Here is a 20683-nt window from a genome sequence, read left to right on the forward strand (position 1 = left end):
TTCCACTTTGAATTATAGTTTTCTGCTTGTGCTATGCATAAAAGTGTTAACTGTGTAGCTCTGAAATACCACATCAAATTGGATAATCCCAATCCACCCTGTTCTTCTGGAAAAATCATCTTATCCCACTTGACTCTTGCCATCTTCCCCTCCCAGATAGTCTTTCAGCTTTGTATTAATTACTATCCACAACTTCTCCTCTTGTTGATAATCATGTGCCTGACTTGTGTACAAGACTAATGGAACTAAAAACATTTTAACTGCTTGTATCGTACTGTCCATATTCATATAGCAAAGCTTCTATTTTCTCAGTTTTTGTATTATGTTTTGTTTAGTTTCTTCCCACATATCCTTTGCTGCCACACCAGAATAATTTTTAATCCATACTCCTAAATACTTCATTTTATCAAGTCACCATAAATATGGATATTGCTGAACCAATTCATATGTGGGTATATAATTTACTGTTCTTGCCTTTGTTTTGGCTTCATTAATTTTGTATCCTGAAAATATATGAAACTGTCTCAGAATGTTCCACAACACTGTAATGTCTCTTTCTGGTTTTGTCGGGTATAAAATTATATCATATGCAAATAGAGACTTCTTTTCTTGACTCCCATACCAATTATATCCTTGAATTTTTGAGTCCCATATTTTCTTTGCCAGTAGTTGTAAATGTAGTGCAAATAACAAAGGGGAAAGAGGGCACCCTCTTCTTGGTTGCTCTGCTCATGCAGAAATTATCAGAGAGGACCCCACCCACTTTAATGTTTGCATCCAATCCTTCATATATCCTCCTAATCAACCTTGTAATTGTTTCAGGAAATGGTAATGCTTCCATTGCCCTTCTCATAAAGTTCCAAGCTTCCTCTGTCAAATGCTTTCTCTGCATCAAGACCCACCAACAACAATGGCATTCTTTTTACATTTTTCTTCCCTCTGGGTCATCAGTGTTCTGTTAGTGTTGTCCAATGTATTTATTTATCATTTGTTGACCAGGAAAGTCTGACTAAGACAGAACCTATTTTCAGCGGAGGCCTGGGGAGAAATGCTCCAGACGCATGTTTTTGGAATGTGGGAAGAAACTGGAGCACCCAGAGGAAACCCATGCGAACTCCGGGAGGGCATGCAGACTCCACACAGAAGGCACCCCAGCCGAGAATTGAACCAGAGAACCTCTTGCTGTGAGGCGACAATATTTGCCCAATTTTTGCCTCCCCTCCACAAAACCTTATTGATCCATATCTATAATTTTGGCATTACGTTTGCAATCCTTTTAGCCATTACAGACATGAACACTTTATAATCATGGTTTAATATTGAAATGGGCCTGCGTGAAGCTGGATCTGATGGATCTTTACCCTCTTTAGGCATTATAGCTAACACTGCTTTTGGAATGTGGGAAGAAACTGGAGCACCCAGAGGAAACCCATGCAAACTCCGGGAGGGCATGCAGACTCCACACAGAAGGCACCCTAGCCAAGAATTGAACCAGAGAACCTCTTGCTGTGAGGCGACAATATTTGCCCAATTTTTGCCTCCCCTCCACAAAACCTTATTGATCCATATCTATAATTTTGGCATTACGTTTGCAATCCTTTTAGCCATTACAGACATGAACACTTTATAATCATGGTTTAATATTAAAATGGGCCTGCGTGGAGCTGGATCTGATGGATCTTTACCCTCTTTAGGCATTATAGCTAACACTGCTTTTGGAATGTGGGAAGAAACTGGAGCACCCAGAGGAAACCCATGCAAACTCCGGGAGGGCATGCAGACTCCACACAGAAGGCACCCCAGCCAAGAATTGAACCAGAGAACCTCTTGCTGTGAGGCGACAATATTTGCCCAATTTTTGCTTCCCCTCCACAAAACCTTATTTATCCATATCTATAATTTTGGCATTACGTTTGCAATCCTTTTAGCCATTACAGACATGAACACTTTATAATCATGGTTTAATATTGAAATGGGCCTGCATGAAGCTGGATCTGATGGATCTTTACCCTCTTTAGGCATTATAGCTAACACTGCTTTTGGAATGTGGGAAGAAACTGGAGCACCCAGAGGAAACCCATGCGAACTCCGGGAGGGCATGCAGACTCCACGCAGAAGGCACCCCAGCCAAGAATTGAACCAGAGAACCTCTTGCTGTGAGGTGACAATATTTGCCCAATTTTTGCCTCCCCTCCACAAAACCTTATTGATCCATATCTATAATTTTGGCATTACGTTTGCAATCCTTTTAGCCATTACAGACATGAACACTTTATAATCATGGTTTAATATTGAAATGGGCCTGCGTGAAGCTGGATCTGATGGATCTTTACCCTCTTTAGGCATTATAGCTAACACTGCTTTCTTCCAGGATGATGATACTTCTCTTCCTCTTAAAATAATGTTATACAAAGCCTTCCATATCTTGATAATTTGTTTTCCTCCTAGCTTCCAAACCTCCACAGGAATGCAGTTTATTGCCGTGGACTTTCCTGTAGATTGGTTGTACATCACAATTTTTATCTCATCTCTGCCTATTATAACCATTAATAATTGAGTCTCATGTTCCACTAACCTTAGCATGTTTAAATCTTCCAGAAATATTTCCATTTGTTTCTTTTCTTGATTTCCATATTAGTCTGCTTTATACAGACTTCCATAGAATTTCCAAAATATTTCTAATACCTCTACAAGATCTCTTCTTACCTTCCTTGTTATAGGCTCCCTAAGCGTGGCAACAGCCCTTTCTACTTTGTGTTGCCCAAGTAGATGTGCTAAACGTTTTTGTGCCCTGGTACTGTTATCAAAAAGCAGTTGCTTAGTAACAATCTTTCTAAACTCATGTATATTATCGAGGTAATCCCTTGTTTTCTGCTTAGCATTCTGCATTTGATCCTCTTCTTGTTCTGTGAAATTCTCCCTGTTCCGCAATACTTTAACATTTGTCAGTCCCTCTAAATAATTATTGTTAGTTCTTAACCATAGCTCCCTTTCTTTTATTTCTACCCTATTTTTAAACTCCACCTTAAATTTTATCCCACTCCCTAGCAATATTTTCAGAAGTAATTTCTATCCTCTTGAATAGCTCCTGAATAATCTCCACTACTTATTCCTTAAATTCCTCCCTTTTCAACAGATAGGTGGGAAAGCACCTGTGTCTCCTTTTTATTTCAGTACCCTGTAATTTTATTTTAGTTGTTATTGGTGCATGATCTGAAATAGTTATATGGGTGCATATCAAGGCCTTCAGTTAAATGCACGTTTCTGTGAAATTTCTGTCTAGCTTAGCCAAGTTTTATATCTTGGGGAATAATATGTAAATTTACTCCAAACTCCTATTACTGAATTCACGTCTTCCATGCCAAATATTTTCATAAATTGCTTCAAAAATCTGCCTTCCTTTGTTATACTTTCCCTTCTGGGCCTCCAGAACACATCTTCACTGCTGCAAATCTAATTCCATTTCTTACCTATAAGTAATATTCCTTGCCAAAAACTGATTATTTCTCCCAGAATTATGTTAAGCTCCACTATAGTTGTTTTAGGTGGAATATAAATACATGCCACTGTAATCCTCCTTCCTTTTCAGTAGCTCCTTTGCACTTCAAATCTGCCATTATTATCTTTTTGTCCTCTTGTATCATTATTGGAGCTCCACTTGCAGTTAATATAAGTACTCCTGTTTTCCTCTGTTCCAAACATTCCACTGAATAACCATCCTGAGAACCTTTCTTTATTGAATTCACATGTTCATTTTTTTCCATGTGTCTCTCCTGTAACATAGCTATTTGCACTCTACATTTTTAATATAGTTCACTATTCTTCCTTTTTTGTATTTATCTTTGAGACCATTGGCTTTTAAATACATTAAAGAAAGCATCATTGTATAAAAAAGTTATTGCCACCTTTTATCTTTAACATGTTTTTGTTAAATGTCTAGTTCCAGCTTTTGTGTTACATTTATACTCTATTTGGCAGGTTGAACTTTTATATAGTTTATTTTCTCCATTTGAGCCTATGTCACATCTTAAAAACTTTATTTTATTGAAGGCCATCATACAAAAAAAAATCTGCCCCCCAAAACCTATTAATTTAACACTAGCACACAAAACTATGCACATTCTTCAAATCCTGAAGCTTTATCCTCCTAATAAGAACAAAGGTCCCAAACTGATAGCCACACTCAGAGGCTTGAGTTAACCTAAAAGGAAGGTTATCCATGCTAAGACATGTGGTGCAGCCTGTGCTTCTACTAAGTGCTAACTGGGTTTGTCATGTTTTTATAGCTCTCCCAGCTGGGAAAACCCCTAAATGCTTTCAGAGAACATTATCTCCTAGCCACTCTCTCTCATCTTTTTTTCCCAGCCAATCTCTCTCCACCAGACTGTAAGCAAATTCTCTTTCTCAGATTGTCTCCCTGGAAATATGAGAACCAGACAGTCAATTTCTCTTTATCAGATTGTTTCCATGGTGACATGAGGGCCAGGTATAGAATTGATACTAGTCGCACATTCATTTGCTAGAAAAAAAGCCTCATAATATTCAATATATTTAATTTACTTGCTTTCTCTTAAAACCTGTCACTAAATCAATCTAAGGTCCTTAATCTAGTAATTCCCCCATGCAAGAATGAGAAAAATCACTTTAATTTTTCTTTTGCTATGCTCTTTTAACCAGGCTTTTTTTGCTTTGCAGTCCCTATATTTGTTAAAACTGAACAAGAAGATAGAGAGAAGGGAGAAAGAAAGAGGGAAAAAACTGCAGCACATATTTTCAATCCCCATTATGCTTAAAAATAACAGAAAACTTTAAAGTATGAAAAGAAAACAATACACAACAAAAATAGTACTATAAATCTCCAAACTTAGTACTCTCCCTGCTACAATTACAAAAAAATCCACACCTTCATAACTTCACACAACAACTACTCAACTACCTAGCCAATAATTGGCTCTGCTCCTGTCTGACCCCTGGTTAAATCCATTTATGCTCATCCCATCCCTTCCCACTGCTACAGATTTCCTCCATGTTTCCTTCCATCTAAAGTTTCTCTCTCTATCTCCTCTCTAACCAGTGTTTTGGCACCACTGTTACATTACTAGTTACATAATTTCCATACTGCAGGAATCTCAAACATTGTGGACTAGCAACGTTATTCTTGTGTAACATGCAATTTGTATATACTATAGTTTGTACTAGCTGGTTCTTATGTTTTTGTACTATATTGAGTGTTTTTAATTTCATATCATTACTGTAGACTGAATACTGCTGTTTATATTCAATATTTAATGTACTGTTTTTTGGAGCTTTTCTCCCTGGCCTCCACTGAAAATGGCCTCCTAGCCCAGTTGGACTTTCTCGGTTAACAAATGTAGTAAATAAAATAAATAAATAAATACGTTTTCTTTACTTACAGTTAATTCCCCCCCCCCTCTTCCCCTCCCCTGACCATTTTCTGACCATTAATGACATGAAGTAGAGCATATACTTTAGTCTCCCACAAGTCACAAATTCAGACAAGTCCAATATTTCTAGATTTTCCTGTTTTGTCATATTTCACAAATATAATTATTGCATTGTAATCCCACATTAAGTTACTGGTTTTATTACTGTTCATCTCCATGTCCCAATTCATGTCACTGTTTTATTTTCAACATACTCTTGATTCTTCTAGTTAACTCTCGTGCTCTCTTCCTTCTGTACATTTTCTGTTGAAACAGTGGAAACGTTTTCACGGGCACAGTCACTCTGTGGTCTTTCTTAACAGAAGAACAAGAAACAGAATCTCCTTCTGTTTCACAGCTAATTTTTTGTTGGACAAACTTTTGTATTTCTTCCTTAGCTTTTACTTCATCAAAAATGATTTTGTTTCTCCAGGGAAGAATACCTTGAAGACAGTTGGGTACAGCAGTTCGAATCTCACACCCGCGCCTCAACATTCCCTGAATAGTGGAATGAATTTACTTCTCTTCTCTCTGGTGTACGAGTAGTCATTCTGCTCTCTCCCACTTTCAGTATTTTGTCGTCCTGCCACAGTTTTGTCAGAATCAACTCCTTCTGCTGGTAGGATTGCATCTTTAGTATTAAAGGTCTAGGTTGCTTTCTCATACCCAGGTTTGGAGCATACACATGATGTGCCCTTTCAACTAACGACTCCTGCTGTGGAATACCAGTCCCAGTTACTTATTTCTGCTTTTATAAATTAATGTAGTTTGTTCCTTCCAGCTTCTCTGGTATAGATGAAACTCTCAGGTTTTCCCAACTTGCTCTTTTCTCTAATTCTATTATTTTTTGAAACATCTCTTCCTGAGCAGTCTCGTGTTCAGCCAGCCTTTTCTTCATTTTGACCTCTGACCTTTGCAGCTTTATCACCTCATCTGAATATCCGTTTAAAGCTTCTTACATTTTTTCCAGCCTTTTGTTGTTTGTATTATGTACTCCATCAGTGTTTCATTTGTTTAACCAGGTCTGTGTGCAGTTGTATATCTTCCTCTATATTGCTGGAAGTCTTGTCTGGAGGTTGCATTGCTTTTTGCTGAAAAGCTGCAAAACCTTCCCCACTTAGTGTTTCTTCCTCACTTTCTGTAGCTGATTTTTTTTCTAGGTGCTCTGTATTTCTTTTTTTTCTAGAATCCAGGCAGTACACTTACTAGCCATTTACTGAAATTTACACACACACAGAAAAGTTGACTGTCCTTCTCTGTTGAGTTTCTGTTTTCACACTGGGAGAGCTAGAGTTAAACTGTTACTCATTGTGCAGTCATCTTGAAAGTCTAGCATTTAGATTTTTGGCCAGTTGTACCTGTTTTTCATGGGCATTTGTCCAGATTTTTGATGTTTCCAGGTAGAAAGGTATGTTAATTAGATATGTGCCATATTATATTAAAGCACTTACAGGCATATCTATTCAAGTAGGTTCCTGTGTTCTAAGTCATAGATCTAGTACAAGAATTAATATCATCATTTCCTGATAGCAAAATTGGCAAGTCCTACTTGTCAGAATACATACTTACCAGAACTGTGTGTAGCATGTGCAAGCTAGTATTTTTATTTTTTTTTTAAGGGAGGCTTCAATCACACACCTATTGTGATTACAAATTCCACAACTGCACAACCATAGGAGAAAGGGTGAAAAAAAATAACTCTCACTTTTGTGATTTCACAGTAGAGCCTGTGCGTGTGTGTCATATCTCTCAACCTCTTAGCCAATAAGTCTAGATAAAGCCTGACTTAATGGGGACAAAGGCCCAAAAATAGGGACACATTTTTAAATATTGCTCTTACAGACTTAGAAAATTGCTAGAATGACAGGATTTGTATTATCATACATTTTCTGAAGGGTATGAAGTCTGAAACTCAAATGCATGTCTTTATTTAGTAACTTTAATATCAAAGTCATTCCAGTGATTTGCCAGAAACCTACAGATTTTATGAGGAATAGACCAACACTGAGGCAAAAATCTGAACATTCTAGAGCTTATAATTTTGAGGATCTGGTATCTGCCAGTCAGTAGTAATGGAGTTAATATTCACCAAGTGGTAGATCTGTCTTAAAGTATCACATCAGATTGCCACTTAACACTGTGCAGTCTTTAATAAAAACACAGATGTCAGTTTCTTTTACATGTGTACTTAGTTTATTATATTTATTTCTCCAATCTTCCATGGAAACAAACATAATTACATACTTATTCTTTTTTTCTGGGGGGAGTTATGTTTTGGCCTTCACCCAACAGCCATGTCTCAGAGGCTTTCCTTACTCATCTTCCTGACACCTGTCTGACTTGCCTGTTCAAACCACAGCTCATCTCCAAGCAGGGGTGGCCACCTTTGAATGCAAGTGCCAGCGGGGAGGAGGACATAAAGGAGATCAGGGCATTGTGGTACAGTGCCATCCTCAATCTCTCTGATGTCCTTCAAGGATGCATCTGCAGTCCTAACAAATGGGTTGTCCTGCCTCAGGCAGCCCTTCGGTCGGCCGGATTCCAAAGTCTGGGTCTGGCCTCGGCTGATGTCGCACTTCACCCTACGTCATAGCTGCTGTTAATTGGGTATAAAGGCATCAGCCAACGCCATTTTCCTCCGTCTTTCTTGCCGCGTGGCGCCCGAAGCAGAAGCTGTTCGCAAGTGCCGGTCAGTCAGAACCAGAGATTGCTACTACTGAAGACTTCTAAAAAGCTAAGTACCCCGTTGGGGACTCTTTCTTGCCTCAGCCGATGTCAGAAAAAGTGAATAACTGTTTAACTTGTGGGAAACAAATACCTCATAAAGATTTCCACTCTTACTGCCTACCTTGTTTAGGCCCAGACCACGACGTAGCAGCTTGTCTAGCCTGTGCTTCCTTCAACCGACGGACACTTAGACGTCGGTCGGAGTTTGCAGAGGAGTTTTTCGGCTCCGCTTTTGCTTATAACATGCCGTCGGAGACTCCGACTTCACAATTAGCTAAAAAGCGTAAGGAAAAGGACCGACACTCGGGGTCCGCGGTTTCGGCCGAAACTGCGGTTAAGCCAACCGCGAGTGTCTCGGTTTCGGCTGAAACCGAGTCCGCGGTTCTTCCTTCTGCCGAAAGCATGCCTCCTACAACCGAGGCCTCATCCAGCATGGCTGAATCTGCTACGGAAATTCCACCTGCTCTTACAGGTTCTCAGGATTTATCAGATACTATCCCCTTAGATATATCTACTCCTGCACGTAGAGCTGCTAGGCCCCCTGCATCCATGTCAATTAAGGCTTTTGCCAGGGCTAAAGCAGCTAAATCAACAAAGACCGTGCCTGTTAAAACCCCCTCTCACAGGCCTAGCTCTAGTACTCAAATGCTTAGTCTAGCAGAGGATCTCATTTCTTTGATCAGGGGATCCCAGCCTCACCCTGACAGGGCCTCTCACCCCTCCAGAGAAGAGGCCTAGAGCAGTTTCTACTGATTACTCCTCTGATGATTCAGACAATACAAATCCTCCAGAAGGCCCTTATTCTCCATATGAGGACTCAGATGCAAAAGACTCCATCCCTTCTGCCTCTCCTCCTGAGGAATTTTCTTTTGGGGAAACCTTGCATGCTATGAGAGAACAAGTTCAATGGCAGGGCCAGGATTTTTCAGACTCTAGGAAAAGGCTTAGGACCTTTTTACATTTGCCACAGCATAGGCCTTTAGCCATTCCTCCAGTACTTACAGTTGTGGATGATGCATTTAATGATGCTTGCACTGCTCCTGACTCTCTTCCTCCGGCCCCTGCTAAGCCCGACAGATACTACAGGGTTCCGGACACACATTATCACTTGTATAAGGCTCCTATTGCAGATCCTGAAACTATTTCACAGGGCCCCAAAGCTGTAGCAGCTGCCTCTACCAAACCCCCCCCCTCTCTGAAAGAGAATCTAGCGCTTTAGAGAGATGGGGTAAAAAAGTGTATACTTCTGCTACTCTTTCGGCCAGGGCCTTAAACTGTCAATTCCACATGATTCAGTATCAGGAATTCCTGTTAGATCAGCTAACTAAAAAACTGTCCTCTCCCGAGCCTTTAGACCGTAAGTCCCTTCAGGATTTGGTACATAACACTCAGCAGGTCAGTAATCATTCCTTAAAATGCGGCTATGATGCACTGGAGGCTTCCTTTAGATCGGCTATGACTGGTACAGTGATCAGAAGGCATGCATGGTTAAAAGAGCAATCCTTACCAGACCATGTAAAGTCCAAGCTTCTAGATGCTCCCATGGAAAAGCACAGTTTGTTTGGTTCCTCTGCGCAGCAAGTGTTGAAGAAGGTGGAAGAAAAAGCTAAATCTGTCCAGACAGTCAAGGATTTCTTACAGGTCCAGCCTCCGAGGTTTAGTAGGAACTGGCCTTCCAAGAATTGGTCCTTTCCAGACACCACCAGAGCACAGAGAAGCAGAAATAGACTTCCAAGAGGCAGAGGTCAATCCAGAGGTGCCTACAGGGGACGTCAGTGGCAGCCTAATAGCCAGAGAAGTACTACCACAGATCCAGCCACTACCACTTCCACAGGACAATCACAGTGACTTGGCTCTGAAACCGCCTACCAGGGAACAACTAGAAGCACCCTTAGGCGGAAAGTTAGCCTTATTTTCAGTAAATTGGCATTACATTACAGGAGACAAATGGATTTTACAGACAATAGACAAAGGCTACAGGTTTCACTTCCATACTCTTCCAAGGAAGAGAGGAATGCCAAACCTACCTCCAAACCAAAAGACAAACGCTCTACAGCAAATAGACCACTTACTAAGGATGAGAGCTATAGAAAAGGTACGGCTATGGAACAAGGACAAGGATTTTATTCCAGGCTTTTCCTGGTACCAAGAAAGGAAAACCAATGGAGACCTATCCTCGACCTGTCCGCTCCGAACACATATCTTATTGTTCCAAAATTCAAGATGCTGACCCTACAGCAACTTCTTCCCATGCTGGGCAAGGAGTCTTGGCTGGTGACTCTGGATCTCAAGGAGGCATACCTGCACGTCCCCATACGACCAAATTGCAGAAGATACCTCAGATTTCTTGCAGGATCAGAGCATTATCAATTCTCAGCATTGCCTTTTGGCTTATCTACTGCACCCAGAGTATTCACGAAATGCCTGGCATCAGTAATTGCTCATTGCAGGCTTCAGGGAATTCAAATTTATCCATACCTGGACGACTGCCTGTTACAAGCGGACAGCAAAGACAAATTAACAAAAGATTTGAAAAAGGTTATTCACCTGCTACAAGCCCTGGGATACACAGTCAACACAAAAACGTCAAGGCTGATACCATCCCAAAGGATAACTTTCTTGGGTGCAGAACTGGACACATCAAACCAGATGGCATTCCTCGCAGCAGAAAAACAGAAGCAACTACCACTCTATTTCATGGCATTAACAGCACAGAACCAGCTTACAGCAAGGAAAATCCTGCAAGCCCTGGGTTACATGGCATCCTGCATAATATTGATTCCACATGCCAGACTACATATGAGGAAGTTGCAATGGTACCTGAGGAATTTATGGTCTCAGCATAAGCACAGCCTAGAAACCCAAATTCCAATAATTCCATGCCTGAGGCAAGAATTCCAGTGGTGGGCCCAGGCCTGTCAATTGAACAAAGGACTGCCCTTCCACAGGCCTCACCCAAGCCAGACTATCACCACGGACGCCTCAGACCTCGGTTGGGGGGCACACATGGTGGACAAGTGCATACAAGGCTTATGGACTCAAGACCAGATGAACCTACACATAAATCAAAAAGAGATGCTGGCAGTAAAGCAGGCAATTCAGACATTCAGACCTTTTCTTCAACAGGGTCATTTGCTGATAAGGACGGACAACACCACAGTTATGTGGTATATCAAATAACAGGGAGGCACACATTCATATCCTCTATGCCGGATGGCAATGGACCTCTGGAATGTGGCCCTAAACCTCAACATTCAGCTCCAGGCCATATTTGTGCCAGGAAAAGAAAATATACTAGCAGACATCTTAAGCAGAACTACCACGGATGCCCACGAATGGATGCTGCATCCAGACATCTTCAAATCCATTACAAGGAAATGGGGACTACCAGAAATAGACCTGTTCGCATCCCCACACAACCACCAATTGAAAAAATTCTGCACAAGGACATATACCACCCACTTGCTTGGAAGGTGGACTCCCTATCCTTCAGTTGGGAAAACCTGACAGCATATGCATTCCCACCTCTTCCTTTGATGCACAAAGTGCTACTGAAGATCAAAGAAGATCACCCAAGGATCATCTTGATAGCGCCAGACTGGCCGAGGCAACATTGGTACCCGCTACTGAGGAGTATGTTTCGGGAACACGCATGGCCCCCCTACTACCTCTACTGCTAACACAGAGCAACTTCAAAATCCTGCATCCAAACTTGAAAACACTGCAGTTAGCTGCTTGGAACATTACATAAGACAACATAACCCAGATTTATCTCAAAGGGTTAAAGGCATTATCTTGGAGGCTCGCAGACCCTCAACAAGGAAAACTTATTCAGCAAAATGGAAAAGATATCTCATTTGGAGTGCAACAAAAGGAGTAGATGCATCATTGGCAAACATAGCTAACATCCTGGAATACTTAGCAGAGCTTTTCCACAATGGCCTGTCTTACTCCTCCATTAAGATTCATGCATCAGCAATTTCAACAGAATACAACATGGATCCTCCAGTCTTTTCTCAACCTCTACTCAGGCAGTTTCTGAGAGGAATTAAAAATGTAAAGCCACCAAGGAAACCACCATTGCCTACATGGGACTTGAACTTTGTGTTAGAAAAGTTGACACTCCCCTTTTGAACCAGCAGCAACAGCAGAATTACAGTACTTATCTTGGAAAACTGCATTCCTGCTTGCAATCACTTCAGCTAGAAGGGTTTCTGAATTACAGGCATTAATGGCAGTACAGCCCTTCCTTATCTTCCATCAGGATAGAGTGTCCATGAGAACTAATCCTACCTTTATGCCAAAGGTGGTCTCCAGGGTATCATTAAACCAAGCAATACACCTACCAACATTCTTCCCCAACCCACAGAACAGGGGGGAAAGATTACTGCATACCTTGGATGTGCACAGACAATTGCGCTACTACCTGGACAGAACCAAGAACAATAGAAAAACTGACCAGCTTCTGGTAGCATATGCAACAGGAATGGAAGGAAAAGCAATTTCAAAACAAACAATCTCAAAATGGATAGGAAATTGCATTAGATTTTGTTACTCTTTTCATGGAAAGGCAACTCCAGAAAACATCAGACCTCACTCCACAAGGGCTACAGCCACTACTACAGCTTTCTTACGAGGAGTGGCTACCAAAGACATTTTAGAGGCTGCTACTTGGAGCTCCGTGCATACATTTGCCAAGCATTATAATCTACCTTTATACTCCAGATCCCGAGCAGGTTTTGCCACTGCTGTTTTGCAAGGGATCTTAACTACACCATAAACTCTTAGTGCCTCCTTAGTGCCTCCTCCCCAGTTTGGCTATGGTATTCTACCCATTTGTTAGGACTGCAGATGCATCCTTGAAGGACATAGTACAGTTTTGTACCTACCATAAATGTAGATGTCCGAGAGGTATGCATCTGCAGTCAGGATTACCCACCCTCCTTCCCCTCTGTGGTACTCCTAGGGTATTTACCCATCTTGTAGCTAGCTGGGGGAATCTATTATGGTGTATTTGTTTGTATATATGTATATACATGTTTATTTTTATTTGCTCTCTACTGTTTGGAATCATTTGCATTTATCCAAATTTAGCCTTCCTAGAGGGCACCTGGCATCTGGGGCAAGAAACACTGAGGAAAATGGCGTCGGCTGATGCCTTTATACCCAATTAACAGCAGCTATGACATAGGGTGAAGTGCGACATCAGCCGATGCCAGACCCAGACTTTGGAATCCGGCCGACCGAAGGGCTGCCTGAGGCAGGACAACCCATTTGTTAGGACTGCAGATGCATACCTCTCGGACATCTACATTTATGGTAGGTACAAAACTGTACTTTATAGGTGGTTACCCTAACTGGTTGGAGCTGCTGATATCTTGCGCATCATTGCATACAGTGTCAGTTAACTTTAACTCCCCATGCTTTTATACAAAGCTGTTATGCTATTACAGCAGTCCCATCATCATGGGGGGGCATGTTAAACTATAGGCAGTAAACCAACCCTCCCTCTTGAAATGGGCAAGAAGACAGTTGCTGCTGCTTCCAAGTTCCCCTGCCTGGTTCTTCAGTGCCCAAGGTGTTAAATGAACATGGGTTATCTCTGTCACATTCAGGACTCCATCCCTGTATGCCATGAGGCAAGTCATAGCACATATGTATTTCAATGTAGCAGACATATCAACTTATTTTTAGCACCAGTGTGGTGAGAAGTAAGGAAGTGGCTTTCAGGCTGTTGACATAAAAATACTTCATAAAATACTTTTGTTTGTTTGCAGTAAATATGTTGAGCATTCTGTCTGATTTCCAGATGTGATGACAGGCTGTAGATAGATTTTTGTTAACAAATTCTCAGCTGATTATGTTCAGCTGCCTGGTCTTTTAATGTCTTGAATATTGTTTTCTCTCTGACCAGTTGATTAATGATCTGACTCTTCCCCTTGTTTTATAGCATTTGTTTGTGATTTATTACTGCTTCTTTTTATTACAGTCTCTATATTTGGTGTCAGGTTTAAATGGAAACTCCTCATTAAAATGCAAAAAAAAAATCATGGTATTTTTGTTCTGTTGTTTTAATGCATCAAAATCACTTAAGCACTGCTTATTACATTGTAATATATTTTACACAAAACAGAGATCATTAGTCCTGCTGAACTATATAACATTACCTTGTTTTACATCATCTCCTTTTGGTTTTCAGAATCCTTTTCAGTTCTGTCGGCTTAATTTTTCCAAGTCTTTTTGTTTTTCTAATACCATTATAGGAATGGATCCCATTGCTAGGTCAGGGTATGATCATTCCTCTCAATCTCTTATCACAAGAAATCTGGACAAAGCCTGCCATAAGTGGAGGGAGGGGGGCAAAGACCCAAAACTAGGGACAGATTTGGAATATCCTTAAAAACTTAGACAGTTGCTAGAATAACAGGATTTGAGTTAGAATGCATTTTTCTGAAGGATAAGAAGTCTGAAACTCAAATGCATGCCATTATTTAGTAACTTTAATCCTTAGAATATCCCAGTGATTTTTCAAAAAAAGACAATTTTTATGAGGAACAGACCAAAAATATAAGGCGAAACTCTGTACAGCTGAGAGGTATTGGTATGATTAGAGTTCATGAAATTAGTACTGTATCAAGTCTTTGAACTTAGCAGAGTGCTCTACTGTTTACCTGCAATTTGCCCAGAATTCACTCCTATAATGTTTACAGTGTTATATGGTTTGGTAGCATATCTAAGTATGACATTACATTCTTTTTTATTATAACTGTTGCTTCTACTTTATTGGAAACATCTGGGTATTTTTTATCCACATTGTTCTCATTTTTTCTTGAAAATCCTGGTATTTTTATGACTTTCTGTCTCTGTGCATTAGATACTGTAATCACTGGGTATAGCAATTTCAATGATTAGTGCTATTTTTTTTTTTTACATGGACTACTATATTTTTGTTTTCTTGCATCTGTTTTTTTTTTTTTGAACTGTTGGTATTGGGTGATCCCATGTGTTATCAGCTTCATCATTCTTTTATAATTCTTTGTGGTTTACATATCCAGTGCTTCTCAGCTTCTATGTTATGGTGCTTTCCCAGTCCCCAGTACGACAGTCTTGACACATTGTTATGCCTTTCAGTGTGCAGGCCCTCTCCTGTGAGTGTATCACACCCAGCAACAAGAATTGCAACTCTTTCTAGTTCTGTTTTACTGAACCTGCATTTGTCTGTTTCTCCCTCCTTTTCAATGGATTTGTAAGTCACCTTTTACATAGTCCACTATCCTAGGCCACAGTTATCTGCCTTTCATCTTTTGGTTTCACCTCACCTCTCCTTAATCATTCCTGTGTCAGATCTTGGTCAGCACGACACTGTTCCATGCGATCTCTGTACATGCTACTATATATGTATGGAGTTTTTAATTTTTCTTTCCTTCGCATCTGATCATTTTCCTTATGTTCTTTCTTTTGTTTCTTGGCACATTCAGTTGTTTGATTTTTTGGTACTTTTCCGTTATTGGGGCAACAGTCGAAATGGGCGATTGTGCACAAAATATAGAACCAGCAAGGTCAAACAGCATATCTTTTACAAAAATTATGTTCCTCATTTGCAGGCTGACTAGTATTAGTGCAGGTTATCAAGTGATACGATGGAAATTAACTGCCATTACTTCTGCCCCAGCAATGAAAGAGATAACAGTTTGCTCGCCATACGTGCATCGTCCTATGTATGCATGATCGGCATTTAAAGGGCTGCAGTCTATCAGGTGACTTTAATTCCATATTGCTAGTAGAAAAAAAAGGAAGATATTAGGTATCGGCAGGACAATGTTGATCTCAAAATACAAGATAATCAACACCAAGAATCAGTACAGTATTACATGTATCAGTGACTCACTATTTGCTTCAAGGGATAATGGAAACTAATGTTACAGTAAATGCGCGCAAGAAGAATGGATGGCAACCACGGAAGAAATGATTCCACATTTAAAAAAATATATATATATATATATATATATATATATATATATATGTGTGTGTGTGTGTGTGTGTGTGCATGTGTGTGCCTGTAGGACAGCGGCAGTTTCATTGTCAGTCTAACCAACAAAAGCAGACACAAAAAAAAGTTTCAGACTACACCACTTGCGTGTCTGCTAGCAGCTTTCACCTGAAATAAAAAAAAAAAAGTCACCCTCCATTCATCACAATCAGAAAACATGTTCATTTTTTTGTAAAATGCAAATCATATGTATATATAGCACTGAGTAACTGTAGAAAGAACTGTGGAAAGGAGCTTTGCGGAAATTATGTCACCTCTTAGACAAGAACTGGTTAAAGAAATGTTAATGTAAAAACTGCCAACTATTCAAAAATGAAGACGTACGAAGAAATAGTGTCAGACCACCAGGTATGACAAACGTCTATTACAGTGACAGTGACATAGACATATGAAGTGAACCAACATCTGTTAAACATTTTTGGTTCTGTGCATATTCACAGCGACCGCATTTTCATTGTTGCCCTGATAATGGAAAAGTGCCGATTTTTTTTGTCTGCTTTGATTTGATTTCCATTCCCGCTCAATACAGAAATGCCTCTGCTGAATTAAGCAAAGATATCTGTGTAGACTTCTCATCATGTTTTAAAAGTTTCACTGTTTGGATCTCATGTGGGTCAGCAGTTACGTCAGTTCTCCTTTATATGAGGCATACTAGACATAAGGAAGTAAAGCAGCTAAATTTCAGGATTTACAAAGGCAAATAGTTTGCAGTGCTGCTAGTACTGTCAGACCTCCAAATACTTCATTGAATGTCAGAATTGTCAGTATACTGCAAGAGTCTTGCACTATTTATGTGTTAACGACAAGTGCTACCTCAAAAAAAAAAAAAAAAAAAAAAGAAACAAAAACTTATGAGGAACTTACAGACCAGTTCTGCTGTTCCTCAGTTTCTACACTGAGAAGTGCATTTTAATCCTGAATGTTGTAAACCTAGAAATCTACTGTATTTGCTCAAAAGATATTTTCTTTGTTACTTCAGTCGTGTAATCTCTACAGTGCAACATTTTGCTGTCAAGACTCCTGTAAAATGTGTACAGTCTTAAATTTCTCAAATGTGTTTCACTATGAAGGTTTCTTTTACTGAGGCACAGATGTCTCCTTGTATTAAATTTGTCTTGCTTTTAATTTTGTATTGCTACCTTACTGATTAGTAACATTCTAGTATAACCCTTGACTGTGTGTGTGTGTGTGTGTGGGGGGGGTACATTCCCTCAAGACTACTAAAAAACTACTGCCAGTAATTTACAGTGAAGCCATTCTTCTATGTGTGATGGCTGTGTTCACACATATATGCAACCTTACGTTCAGGTTTTACAAAATGAACCCACACATATATCCCTTTGCTTCTTTCTTTGTGTCAGATGTTTGCATTGGAAGGTGTCCTAACTTAACCTTCACCACATAACTACCTAGTTCTTGTGAAAATTCAGTATTCTGGGTACACAAATTGTCAGCTTTGTTATGTCAGGACTGACTGAAATTGGTCATTTCAAAGGCAAAAAAAGGCTGTACATAGTTACTGTCCTTAATTATTTTGGTTAATTAAAACTCAGTGGTCAAAAAGGAGTCCATTTACCAATTTATTTAATGCAATGTTTGTGTGACTCAACCTTGTCTGTCATATAATGATTTATCCAGCAGTTAACTCCTTGAAAAATCATTTTAGCTCTTTATAAATGTTTGCTAACCTCATCAAGACAGCTTCATGATGTAAAATTGGGGGCATTAAACAGGTCTAACAACTGCATCATTTGCACAGTCTAGTTTAGGTCACATTGGCTAAGAAAAATCCTTTCTGAAACAACATAAGATTTGAAAAATGAAATGCTGGATCTTTTTGATTAATGACAAAGAATAGGTAGGCAGTAAAAAAATGTAGAGGTGTGTTGAAGGTTTTCTGAGCACTAAGCAGTATCCAGGTGCTCCTGTAGTGAGAAGAAATAATTTTAGAGTAAAGTTGACAACATAGGAGGGTGGAGGTTTCTTTCAAGCAGAATAACTTCAAACTAGCTGCCTGCTCCTGTCTGCCTGTATAATCTTCTGCTGTAAAAGAAAGGAAATTGAGTATCTTATTCTGTCTTCTTTAAAGCTTGAAGAGTGCATGGAACAAAAAGAGAGTATGATATTGTCAAAAAGCACACTGCATGAAGTGTGTGTGTTTGCAAGAAAGCTGCTTTCTGTGCATTTTAGTTTGTGAAAGTACTGTGCATACCTAGTCAGGCATAAAGGGTAGAGATTTCTGTGTGCAAAAGTTCTTAGCCTCAGAAAGGTAGTTTTGTGCTGTTAAAATTTTTCAGTAACAGCTGTTTGTTTACTATCTCTACATAATCCTTAATGTTTGAAGTAGTATATATGATTCAAAAGCTCAAGAAATCTGGACAAAGCCAAAAATAATGGAGGGACAAAGGCCCACAAATAGGAACAGATTTTAAGTATTTCTATTATAAACTTAGAAAGTTGCTAGAATAACAGTTGTGTTAGCATGCTTTTTTTGACGGATGTAAAGTCTGAAGCATTATTTACTGACTTTAGTCCTCACTGATTTGCCAGAAAACCACAAGACCAAAAAATATGAAGTAAAAATCAGGACATTCTGAGAAAATATATACTGTTGAGAGGTATGCTGCAGACTGCTAAGTAACGTATCAGGTGCTGTCTTGTAATTTCTCAACTGTGAGTCTGCAGTTCATCTTCACTAAAAACTGAGGGCAGCATAGGTGTATAGTGATGAAAGGTACACAGTAAATGCAGCACCAGGTCACGGCAGTTACTGTATCATGCGCATTATCTTCATTATTTTTTAATTGGATGTGTTCTTTCAATAGAATTGAGTTGTTGAATATGGTACAGCAGAAAAATGCAACTCCCTGGAAAGGACAGTATACCAGAAATAGGCAACTCTCCAGAAATGGAGTATAGTCTACCCCAGAGTTCACTTGTGACCTAGTCGTGTGAACCCTTATTACATCTGATCAGAAGCATGTTTCACTTCTCCCACATGAATTTTCCTTGGCTTACTCTAAACTACGGACTCTTCTGGCTAACTGGGCACCATACCGTACCATACGTAGCATGTCTTTTTCCTCCTACTGCAAGATGTATATGCTGCAGTCAGCACCACTGTCCTTATTTTTTTATCTTGCGTGATAACATAATTGTCTGGGTAAAAGAGAGAAGAGAATTTCTGACTTGTCTGAATGCCAGTTGGACATTAGTTTGAGTATTGCCACCTGTGACCTAGAACTGCATTATTGTAGTGAAAAGTATTAAATATGTACTCCTCATCTCCTACCATTCTATTTCTTGCATAACCTGTATTTTCCTATAATATTTCACAGTGCTTGTGTAGTAGGCTGGATTTTCCTCTGCTTTTAGTCTTTGGGTATTTATGCCATAGCTTGGGTTTTATACGCACTCACACACACACATCGCTTAGTTCAAGTTACATTTTGGGGCATTTTGCCATTATTTAATTTTTCTGTTTTGGCTGCATCTGGTAGCTGCCATTTGCTTTCTGACTGACAAATGCTTATTTCGCTTTAGATATATTCAGCCAGAGAGTTTCTTAACGTCTTAAGCATTATCACTCGTATACTGCAGCATTCCTTTTTTTAGGGGGGAGGCAGGGGGCTAATTGTGTGTGGAATGTATTTTCTGTAGCTGTGGTTACCAAGTTACCAGTCCTTTTTCATCTTTGCATAGTTTGTGTACCAAAGTTGCAAAAAAATCATGCTGAAGTAGAGAAACAGTTGTGGATACAGATGCAGAACAGACATATTGTTTTAAGAGGGCAGTATTTTGAAACGCCAAGAGTACATATGATTTTAACATTTTTGTTGATTTTTTGTTTTAATTGTACCATTTACTAAACTTTTCCAATATTGATTGCATTTCTTGAATGTCTGTTGCTAACAAAATAGCTAGCCACTGAATATTATCTTACTACAGCAGCCACCAGTTTCAGTAAAATTCAAGAAGCCTCCAATGAGAAGTGTTGCTGTTCAGAAGGAGAGTTGTGCATCAGGGCCTGATATTCGGCCCAGAATTGTGCTGTTGGTGGATGCTTGTCAACAAACAGGTAAGAATAATTTTTGAAACTTTACTTAACTTGTGTGGACATAGTGTATAAATATTGTCAGTGCCGAATAACAACTCTGTGTGAATTACAAAGGTTACATTTTCCATGTTAATAGTGAGTAACAGTTTAGAATACAAGTTGCTTTCTTATTGTGTTTTGTCATCAATTGGTTTTGATGGTATTAAAAGCAAGCATTAGTAAGACTACCAAGTCGAACCTTGAAATTCCTCAAAGGAAGTTTATGAATTCATCATAGATACCTTCATCGACTTTTACCACAAGCCAAACAGAAACACTACCCTTTGGGATGGGGCTGTTCTGACCTAGGATGAAAATACATTCTTGATGTAGTATTGTATAGCAACTTTACCAGAAGTCAAAAAC

The 20683-nt window shown here is 39.6% G+C and overlaps 1 protein-coding gene across 1 annotated transcript in view; it reads left to right on the forward strand.

The window, feature by feature from the left end:
* SECISBP2L (SECIS binding protein 2 like) overlaps positions 1 to 20683 on the forward strand; it is a 1453372-nt gene that overhangs the window by 284727 nt on the left and 1147962 nt on the right. The window contains exon 4 of the mRNA XM_044077590.1: positions 20170 to 20299. Coding sequence (XP_043933525.1) covers positions 20170 to 20299 — 130 coding nt within the window. The remainder of the gene's footprint in view (positions 1 to 20169; positions 20300 to 20683) is intronic.

Source organism: Protopterus annectens, chromosome 7.part0 (genome assembly GCF_019279795.1).
Source record: "Protopterus annectens isolate FY-2018-M chromosome 7.part0, PAN1.0, whole genome shotgun sequence".
Lineage (NCBI taxonomy): Eukaryota > Metazoa > Chordata > Ceratodontiformes > Protopteridae > Protopterus > Protopterus annectens.